Source organism: Dipodomys ordii, unplaced genomic scaffold, assembly GCF_000151885.1.
Source record: "Dipodomys ordii isolate 6190 unplaced genomic scaffold, Dord_2.0 Scaffold107, whole genome shotgun sequence".
NCBI classification, from domain to species: Eukaryota; Metazoa; Chordata; class Mammalia; order Rodentia; family Heteromyidae; genus Dipodomys; species Dipodomys ordii.
The window spans coordinates 1,175,511-1,186,262 of record NW_012267323.1 but is presented as its reverse complement, the minus strand read 5'-3'; the positions used below and the strand labels follow the sequence as shown (position 1 = coordinate 1,186,262).

The 10,752-nt window shown below is 45.7% G+C and overlaps 1 protein-coding gene across 1 annotated transcript in view; it reads left to right on the top strand.

Moving 5' to 3' along the window:
• Acpp (acid phosphatase, prostate) overlaps nucleotides 1-9,559 on the top strand; it is a 44,925-nt gene extending 35,366 nt beyond the window's left edge. The window contains exons 11-12 of the mRNA XM_013028038.1: nucleotides 2,523-2,676; nucleotides 9,441-9,559. Of these exons, the coding sequence (XP_012883492.1) occupies nucleotides 2,523-2,676; nucleotides 9,441-9,559 (273 nt within the window). The remainder of the gene's footprint in view (nucleotides 1-2,522; nucleotides 2,677-9,440) is intronic.
• The last annotated feature ends 1,193 nt before the right edge of the window (nucleotides 9,560-10,752 follow it).

Here is a 10,752-nt window from a genome sequence, read left to right as displayed (position 1 = left end):
TAGGCTGGTAGAGGTTGAAGGGGAGCAGATTTCAGGCAACACCCACAAGGTTAGATGAGAGACCACAGTGAACTCTTGTAATCCGAAGCTCAATAGCAAAAGGGTCAACCTGTCTATCAGCCCTTGCCTTGTCTGAAGGAAAAGCAAACAGGTAAGATACACAGGAGTTTTCTGCCCTGGGAACCTGGTTCTTGGGTTTGACATTTGTGTTGGCACATTCCAGGTAAGCAGAACTTGAAGGGAGAGAGAGAGATGGAGGGAAGGAGGAAGGAGGGGGGAGGGAGAGAGAGAGACAGAGAGAGAGACAGCCTTTCAGTGGTGTCCTTTGTGTGTACCTTTGGAGGAACCCAAAATGGAGTTTCCCAGAGAGCTTTGCTGTGCGTCAGACTTACACACAGCAGCTCTTGAAACACAGGCATGGCAGTAAATAGATAAAATCTGAAAGGAAGGATTAAACTAGTGGAGAGAGGTGGACGAGGCATCTCTTGAAGTTCCAATGCCAGGAGATATTCTGGATTCTAAAAAACCCATTCAAGAGAGGACAGCATGCCACATACCACCGCCGCCGCCGCCCCCCACACTGGAAGGAAATTAGCATTGCAAGACATGCTTAGGTGGAAACCTGTGGGAATGTTGAGGGTGGAGGGTGTGAGATCTGTTCAGAGGACAAAAAAGGCTTTGATTCTGGTGAATTCAGAAACCCCTAATCAAAACTCACAGGTCTGCTGAAACTGCTCACTGTGTAAGAAGAACTCAGTGTTCCGATAACACGGCAGATCTTGCTACCCAGCCAGGTGAACCCATCTAGAGAAACCGGGCTATTATTTCCAATTACGGATAACGCTGAGACAGTTTCCAGTGGATGCCTGAATCTAGTGCAAAACCCATTCCCTCTCTCCTGGTTAGTCACCAGAAGACTGACCGACACAAGACACGGACTGAATGATAAGGTCGCTTCCTGGGGTTTTCTTTCCTGTGTATGATGTTTGTCATCGGGGCCGCTTGTAATCTTGCTCTAGCAGTGGGCCGAATGTAAATAACAACTTCTGAGAAGAGTGTGTGTGTTTCTATTTAATTGGAATAAAATTCCTGCAGGTGGATTGCAGGAGTGCTCTTTTAAAAAATATATATAATATGTATATATAGGGATATATACATATATAGATATAGATAGGGGTCTTTGTTCTAATGTATCAGGAAGGAATATCTGAACTTAAATTGACTTGACCGGCTTAAATGCACATTTTAAAATCCAGACTTCATTCCCTGACATCAAAGCTAAGCTGCAGATGGCTAATTTTTCTGCTTCTTATTACTCTGGTTGCTATGGGAACAAGAGTTACCCGGATTTGGAAGGGAGGAAGGAAGGCGGGACATTCTGCAAAGGCTTTCTGTAACAGGAAATAGTGCCCCTGTGCAAACTCCAGCTGGACAAGTGTTCCTAAGGGTGTACCTTATCCCATGTCCCAGTGACTTGAAACTGGGAATGGGGTGGAGGGAGTAACTAAGCAGAAAATCAGGCTTCAAGGCAATTCCTGCAGGTTGCATTCAAGGGGCCGTTTCTGATAAGATAAAATGATCAGTTCTATAAAAAGCAAGGACTTATCTATTCCCCCATACCTCGGAGAGCCTGTGCCAGCTGTCATGTGGTGCACCACAAATATTTGTTTAATTCATGTGTACTTAAGTTACCTTTCCTCCCTGAACCTACTCTTTATGTCTTTTTGTTGTTGTTTGTTGTTGGTCATGGGGCCTGAACTCAGGGCCTGGGCCCTGTCCCTCAGCTCTTCAGTTCAAGGCGAGCGCTCTACCACTTGAGCCACAGTGCCACTGCTGGCTTTTTCTGCTTATGGGGTGCTGAGGAATCGAACCCAGGGCCTCATGCATGCCAGGCAAGCATTCTACCACTGAGCCACCTTCCCAGCCCCTTTATAACTTGATTAGCAGCAATACCACATCACCTGGGAGTCATATTTACTCCATTCTCTCCTTTGTCCCCCCATGATTCACCTCTTCTTGCTAAATCTACTCATAGTGGCTTTACAGAAGTCTTTTTTCTCAAAACAAAATGTCAGCCAAGGCACTGGTGGCTCATACCTGTATCCTAACTACTAAGGAGGCTGAGTTCAGAGGATCGTGATTTGAAGCCAGCCTGGGTAGGAAAGTCCATGAGACTCATTGTCTCCAGTTAACTAGCCAAAAAAAGCCAAAAGTGGAGGTGTGGCTAAGTGCTCAAGCAAAAAAAGTCAAGTAAGAGCAAGAGGCCCTGAGTTAAGCCCCAATACTCTCTCTTTCTCTTTCTCTCTCTCTCTCTCTCACACACACACATACACAGAGCACTCACACACACACACACACAGAGCACATATGCACCAGTATCAGCAAGTCCATATCTAAATGGTACAAATCAAGCATTGTTGATGTTTAGACTCAGCTTACCAGCCCACCACTGATTTTAGCTCAGAGGACGTTTAAAAGCCTAGGCCACAAGGCCATGAGTTCTTCATTTGAACTTCTTTAAGGGAAAGAGACTGGACCTGTTCCATACTGTCTACGTAGAGATGCGGGAGGCAGCAGGTGAAAATCGCCTGAAGGCAGATTGTCACTCAGTGTTGGGAAGTGACTGTCGCACTGGGAACTTCGCCTTGGATACTACAGAGCGAGTGAAGCATGGAAGTTGGGGCCGAGTGATTTCTTATGAAGGCCCCCAGTTAGAAAATAAAACTCCAAGAGGCCCAGATACATTTCAGAAATATCTCCGACTTGAGAAATGTAATATTATTATTATTTAAGTAGAATACAGTAGGTATTGGTGGCTGACGCCTGTCATCCTAGCTACTCAGAAGGCTGAGATCTGAGGATCACGGTTCAATGCCAGCCTGGGCAGGAAAGTCCATGAGACTCTTATCTCCAATGAACCACCAGAAAACTGGAAGTGGCACTGTGGCTCAAGTGGTAGAGCACTAGGCTTGAGGGAAAAAAGCTCAAGGACAGTGCCCAGGCCCTGAGTTCAAGCCCCAGGACTGGCACACACACACACACACACACACACACACACACACACACACTCACACACACACATGCGTGGAATACAGGATACCTACAGTGTTTGCAGAAAACCAATACAGGAACTGAGGCAAAAGCATTAAATATATGATGTGTCCCGAATTCATTTCCACCCAAGAAATTCTACCCAGTCACCAGATCATTATCAATTAACCAGAGTCTCGGCTAGAAAATCCATGACAAGTGTAAATTCTATACTATGTGTCTTGAAAACAATAAATTATTTAAAAAACAAAACCAAAGCTTCTTTAATTTCAAAGTCTTACTAACCAGACTTTCTTCCTGAGCTGTCTCCCACTCCTACCAATATGTCATAAGGGACAGATTGACTAGTGAGAAGTTCCAAGACAATCCGTCTCCCTCTCCATTATCTTTGTGAGAAACTGCAGTCCAGACCCACATGCCCAAGAGTTAATTGTGAGCTGTGTATGTGTTTATGTGTGTGGGGGGGGGAGGTGGGGGAGGCCTGGACACTATCCCTTAGCTTTTTCACTCAAGCTTAGAATTACTCTACCACTCAAGCCACAGCTCCACTTCTACCTTTTTTTTGGGTCAGTTGTGGGTCTTGAACTCTGGGCCTGGGCGCTGTCCCTCAGTTCTTCAGCTCAAGTCGAGCGCTCTACTGCACAGTTTCAAAACTGAGGGCCTTGTAAAGACCCAATAACTAGCTATATTTACATATGTATGTGCCAGAATGTGTGTTACTTGACATTTACTTTCAGCGTAAGTAATGCTGGTATTCCCCCCACCCCTGCCATTTTTGTTCTGGGAATGTAGCTTAGTGGTAGATCACTTGCCTACCAAGCACAAGGCCCTGGGTTCAATCCTAGCAACACACACACACACACACACACACACACACTCCCATACACTCAATAATATTCCTTCCTGCAACTTTCCTCCCTCAAAAGATGAAGACATCTGGGTAAAGCGCCCTCGGCAATGCCTTCTTGCCATTGTCTTTGGTCTTTAGTGTGCCAGGCCATGCCTCTTTGTTCAAGATCTTGGAATGGATGTCTCAATCCACATTTCACTCCCACTCCTGCCTTTGGTGGAGGCAACTCTGATGTTCATTCAGTCATGACCTGGCCTCTGCCCTGTCCATCACCCCAGTACCCAATTCGAGATGGAGCCCTGGCTTGAGATTTTTTTTTCTATTGTGATCTCTGACAAGTGAAGCTGAAAGCAACCAAGAGTCTGAGCCTCCTGCCACCATTTCTAGCTGTGAGTGTTGACATTCTGATTCTAGGTCTTTCTGCATAGCTTGATTACATTGACCCTCACGAGCTGGGTGCTGGTGGTTCACACCTGTCATCCTAGCTACTCAGGACAGGCTGAGATCGAAGATGGTGGTTTGAAGCCAGCTGGGGTGGAAGAGTCTGCTCACAGACTCTTATCTTCAATGAACCACCTTCCTCCCCAAAAAAACCAGAAGTGGGGCTGTGTGGCTCTAGACTTGAGCACAAAAGCTCAGCAGCCTCTAAGCCTTGAGTTCAGGCCTCATCTCACTCACTCACTCACACACACACACACACACACACACACACACACACACAATCTATCTTCTATCTCTATCTCTATCTATCTATCCATCCATCCTCATTGGATTCTTTTCCTAGTCTATATAAGAAGGCCTATTTATTGTTCCCCAACTTCAGATTCCGTTTCATCTTCTTTATTCTGATAAGGATAAGTAAAAATGTGTGTGGGCGTGTGCACATGAGAATGTGAGAGAGAAAGAGAGAGACAGACAGACAGATAGAGTGAACAGGCCTGAATTCAGGGCCTGGGTACTGTCCCTCAGCTCAGCTCTTCAGCTCAAGGCCAGCGCTCTACCACTTGCGCCACAGCACCACTTCTGGCTTTTTTTTCTGTTTATGTGGTGCTGAGGAATCGACCCCAGGGCCTCATGCATGCAAGGCAAGCATTCTACCACTGAGCCACCTTCCCAGCCCCTGAACTTTCTTTTTTTGTTCTCAGACTCTGTAGCCAGCTTCTCTTGGAAAGAAACCTTCTAACCCCCTTCATCCTGTCTCAGATCCTGTGCTTGCTCTCCTCAATCCATGCTCAGCAGGAGTGATCTGTCCAGGCCTTGGCCATCTAAATCTACAACCCTTACTGCCACATCTAAGTAGAGAATTTTTTTTTTTTTTTTTTGGTTGGCCCTGGGGCTTGAACTCTGGGCCTGGGCGCTGTCCCTCAGCTCTTCAGCTCAAGCCGAGCACTCTACCACTTGAGCCATAACGCCACTTCCAGTTTTTTGGTGGTTTATTGGAGATAAGAGTCTCACGGACTTTTCTGCCTGGGCTGGTTTCAAACCTCTATCCTCAGATCTCAGCCTCCTGAGTAGCTAGATGACAGGCGTGAACCCCTGCCTGGTGCCCTCTGTATCTTATCAAAGATATTTCCATCATTCCCTACCAAGCCTAACACATCTCTACCATCTTCTCTTTTCCAGAGATTTTTTGTTTTGTTTTGTTTTGAAAAAGAATGGGCTGTGACACCTCCATGCATAATAGTAGCTCACCACATCCACTTATTACCCGCCCCACCCCCATGGAAATGAAATGAAAACAACTAGGCCTAAATCCCCTGAATGTACCTTTTCCCATGTTCCAACTGGCCTGTGATACACCTCCATTTCAGTATCAGTCAAATGACTTTCCCACAGCTCCTTCTTCAATCCTATTTAACCCTCCTAATGACATATGCAAGAACAATGATACCATCCTCTGGGCTCTAACTGAATTAATATTTGCCTTCTTGTGACACAAAGAAGCATCTGGCATCATAGAAAAAACTCTGGAGTAAGTTGGCAACCTAGGAGTTCCAGATTGCTAATTTTTCTACACATCTTTATTAGCACCTACTATGTCCTAAGTACCACAAACAACAACAACAACACACACACATAATTCATAGCATCCTTGAAGCTTATGTTCAATTAGAAGAGTGGGAAGATAATTTGAAAAAAAATGCAATCCAGGTGCCAGTGGCTCACATCTGTCATCCTAGTTACTCAGGAGGCTGAGATCTGAAGATCGTGGTTCAAAGCCAGCCCAGGCAGGAAAGTGTGTGAGACTCTTATCTCCAATAAACCACCAGAAAACCAGAAGTGATGCTGTGGCTCATGTGGTTGAGTGCTCACCTTGAGCTGAAGAGCTGAGGGACAGTGCCCAGGCCCAGAGTTCAAGACCCATGACCCCCCCCCCCAAAAATAAATATATGTAATAAAAATTCTCTGAAGATGAAAGGTCACAATTGTCAACTTGTTAGAGGAATATAATAAAGAAGGGTATATGGGTACAGTTTTGAATAGTCATGGGGAAGATAAGATTTACACAAAGATGATAAAGGCTATGACCTGCAGGAAGAACATTCAGGCAATGCTAACTAAGCTGTCGTCAGAATACTTAGGAAGTGTGTGTGGCTTGTTTGAAAACGAGTAAGAATGACGGTGTGGCCAGGGAGTGTAAGGGGAGAATGATAGGAGAGAGAGTGATGGGGGGGGGGAGGGACAGATGGTTTTGAAGCCTCATAGGATGGACACCATCATCCACTGCCTACTTGGCTTTCGCTACTAGAGTGGCGCAGGTTGACTTGAGGTGATTCCGCTGCTGCCTTTAAAACAGAGTGTGAAGCAAAGGCCAAGTAGAAGCTAGAGAACAAATCAGGAGAGGCCATTGTAGTGGTCCTGGCAAACTACAGTGATCCAACACAGGGAGAAGTCGGTGGTTTCCGGATTGGATTTTTGGTATAGAACCAAGAAGCTATTCTGACAGATCAATATGGGATGGGAAAGAAAGAAAGGCTCGGGCTGGGAAGGTGGCTCAGTGGGCGAGTTCTTGCCTAGCATGCATGAAGCGTCTGGGTTCGATTCCTCAGTACTACATACACAGAAAAAGCTGGATGTGGCACTGTGGCTCAAGAGGTAGAGTGCTAGCCTTGAGCAAAAGAAGCTCAGGGACAATGCCCAGGCCCTGAGTTCAAGCCCAGGACTGGGGGGAGAGGGAAAGAAGAGAGAGAGGTGGGGGGGAGAGAAAGTCTCTAAAAGTTTGATGATTATTAACTTTTTTTTTTTTGTCAGTCCTGGGGCTTGAACTCAGGGCCTAGGCGCTGTCCCTCAGCTCTTCAGCTCAAGGCGAGCGCTCTACCACTTGAGCCACAGGGCCACTTCTGGTTTTCTGAGTGGTTTTATTGGAGATCAGAGTCTCCCGGACTTTCCTGCCTGGGCTGGCTTTGAACTGTAATCCTCAGATCTCAGCCTCCTGAGTAGCAAGGATGACAGGCATGAGCCACTGGCGCCTGGCTTTGAATAGGTTTAATTTATAAATTATGATAATAAAAAAAACAGAACATACTGCAACAAATGCTATGTGAATGCTAGCAGTATTACACTTATATGTCCAAGGGAAGATGGAGAGGGGGATGCGCAGAACTGTGCATCATTTAAAACGTATGCATTGTTTATTTATAGAATTTTCCATGTAATGTTTTCAAACGGTAGGCCAACATGAGTAAATGAACCACAGAAAGCAAAGATACTATAGATAAAGGAAAGGGGGTGGGGGGTAGGTCCTGTCTGCCAGAGATACACTGGATAGGAGGAGCCTCCATCTGGAGAGAGATTAAGGCCAGAGATGGGAGCTTGGAAGTCATTAGTGATAGATGGTGTTTGAATACGGAGACTGTTGAAAGCCTCCAGATATAGTATCTGCATAACACCCCGCCCCCAACCAGATTATCTAATCTCTCTACCTGTTTCTTTCCAACTACAATGATAAGACAAGGCAAAAATCAGTGACTTTTCATCTGTGTGCCTGTAATATTTGGGAGAGGTACTGGGATCAGAGAGGTTTTCTCTTCATCACCTAAACCAATAGAAACATGTTCTCACTCTACCTCCTCTCTGTCTCTCTCTCTCTCTCTCTCTCTCTGTCTCTCTCTGTCAGTCCTGGGGCTTGAACTCTGGGCCTGGGCGCTGTCCCTCAGCTCTTCAGCTCAAGGTGAGCACTCTACCACTCGAGCCACAGTGCCACTTCTGGTTTTCTGGTGATTCATTGGAGATAAAGAGTCTCACTGACTTTACTGCCCAGGCTGTCTTTGAACCATCTCAGCCTCCTGAGTAGCTAGGATGACAGGCATGAGCCACTGGCACCTGGCTCTTTCTTTTTTACAGTGATAAGAGAACTAATGGTCACTTTTCTGTGCTCACTGTAGTGGATGAGGGTGTGTGTAGAGGAGACAAAATGTTCTGGTGTGATAGTGATTTTGTTTTGTTTTTGTCGGTCATGGGGCTTGAACTCTGGGCTTGGGTGCTGACCTGCGCTCTTCAGCTCAAGGCAAGCACTCTACTGCTTGAGCCACATCACCACATCCGGTTTTCTAGTGGTTTACTGGAGATAAAACTCTTACTTTCCTACTCAGGCAGGCTTTGAACTGTGATCCTCAGATCTCAGCCTCCTGAGTAGCTAGGATGACAGGCGTCAGCCACCAGTGCCCGGCTCGTGATAGTAATTTTGTATCTGGTCTTTAAAACTACCCCATATTTTCTCAAGACTGAAGTTATACATATCATAGGGATATGTATAGAGGCTGCGGATACGACTCTAGTGATTGAAACCTGCCTGGCATCCTACAAGGCCTAGAATAAACTGAGTTCAAAACCCCACTGCTACCAAGGAGGGAAGGTGGGAGAGGTTCATGTATCATTAAAGGTATAGATTAACAATAGCTCATGATCAGCCTGAAAAATGCTTTCCATAGCCCACACATGCTCAACATGTCCTTCCTAAACCGTATTTACCTGAAAAGAAGGCTCAGTAAATGGAAAGATTACATTTCTTTTCAATTCAGTTGATTGCGGTGGATTGCTCAGAATTTTACTTGGACCTGGTGAACAAGAATAATCAGTAATTTAGTTACAGGGGAAGAAATGCAAAACATTTACTCAGAAGGCTGAAGCAGGAGGATCTGTAGTTTGAGGTCAACCTGAGCTGTACAGTGCGACTCATTAAAAAAAGAAGGCAGCAGCATAAAGTTAGTACTGTGAGAGGACCATGGGAATTCTTTTTTTTTTTTTTGTCGGTCATGGGGCTTGAACTCTGGGCCTGGGTGCTGTCCCTGAGCATTTCAGCTCAAGGCCAGCACTCTACCACTTGAGCCACAATAAACCACTTCTGGTTTTCCAGTGGTTTATGGGAGTTAAGAGTCTCATAGGACTTTCCTTGCCCAGGCTGGCTTTGAACTGCGATCCTCAGATCTCAGCCTCCTGAGCAGCTAGGATGACAGGCGTGAGCCGTTGGCGCCTGGCTTCTTCAGATTTTCTTAATGCACGGATTTTTACACGAATGCCTTCCTCTGTCTTTCCACAGTTCTAAGGGTGATCCTCGCTATTGCCTTTTGCCTGGTGTCTGGTGTCCTCGTGGTGCTACTGTTCCTTCTCATCCGTCACGGGCCCTGCTGGCAGAGAGACGTCTATCGGAACATCTAAACTACAGCTGGACAAGAGCAGACAAGCAGGGCCAACTCTGGTGATACCTCATGTCTTAAGTGATGCAGAGTTTCTGAAGGACAGGCTTTTTGTTATGTGAGCATCGCTTGACCACACATCCTTTCTTGTGAACCTATCTATTTGGAGCATGGTGTGAGCTCACAGGTACCAGGGGCAGCTGCTGGACTCCCAGAGTACTTAGCTAGGTCTTCTCACCCTGAGCATCACAGGGTACTAAACTAGGTCTTCTCACCACTGGGTATTGAGCTAGGTCTTCTCGTCACTGGGCAGGAGCACACCCTTTTCAAGTGGCCAGGAAGTCCGGAGAGAAACAAGAAGCCACTGTCTTTTGTCTGGAGAGAAAAATAAAAAAGCAAAAGGTTAGAAAGTGAGATAAGGACCTAGGTTAGATAAGACTGGGTAACAGGGAAGGTTAGACTAGAAGTAGCATTACACAGGTGGTCTTGAAAGAGAAAGCCCCCAATAAGAAACTATAAACAAACCTTCCTTTTAGCTATTTAGTAGTTTAATACCATAGTCATACACATCTCTGTGAAGCAATTACTTTCCTTTTTTTTTGGTCAGTTGGGCTTGAACTCTGGGCCTGGGCGCTGTCCCTCAGCTCTTCAGCTCAAGGCTAGCACTCTACCACTTGAGCCACAGCACCACTTCTGGCTTTTTTCTTTTTGCTTGTGTGGTGCTGGGGAATCGAACCCAGGGCCTCATGCATTGCAAGGCAAGCGCTCTACCACTGAGCCACCTTCCCAGCCTGATATTTTTTTTTCTTCAAAAGACTGATAAGAATTTAGCAACAAATCCATTCAGTCCTGGGCTTTTGTTTGTTTGTTTGGGACATAATTACTGCTTCAGTCATTGTTTTTATGGGTCTGTCCAAGTGGCTCATAGCCTCTTGGTTCCATTTTGGTAATGATGGAGAGGAAATATTATCAAAAGACATTGCAAGCGGGTATGAAGAAGTGTATAACGAATCACAATGAACGTCGTGGCTCAACAGGGAGATAAGAGGAAAAGGAAGCAATAGGTTTATTTGAGTTAAGCTATAACATATGCACTTCTAAAATACTATGGTGAGAGGCCTTAGTACAATTATTACAAACTAAAATGTTTTTGGTTTTTTTTTTTGTCGGTCGTGGGGCTTGAACTCTGGGCCTGGGCGCTGTCCCTCAGCTCTT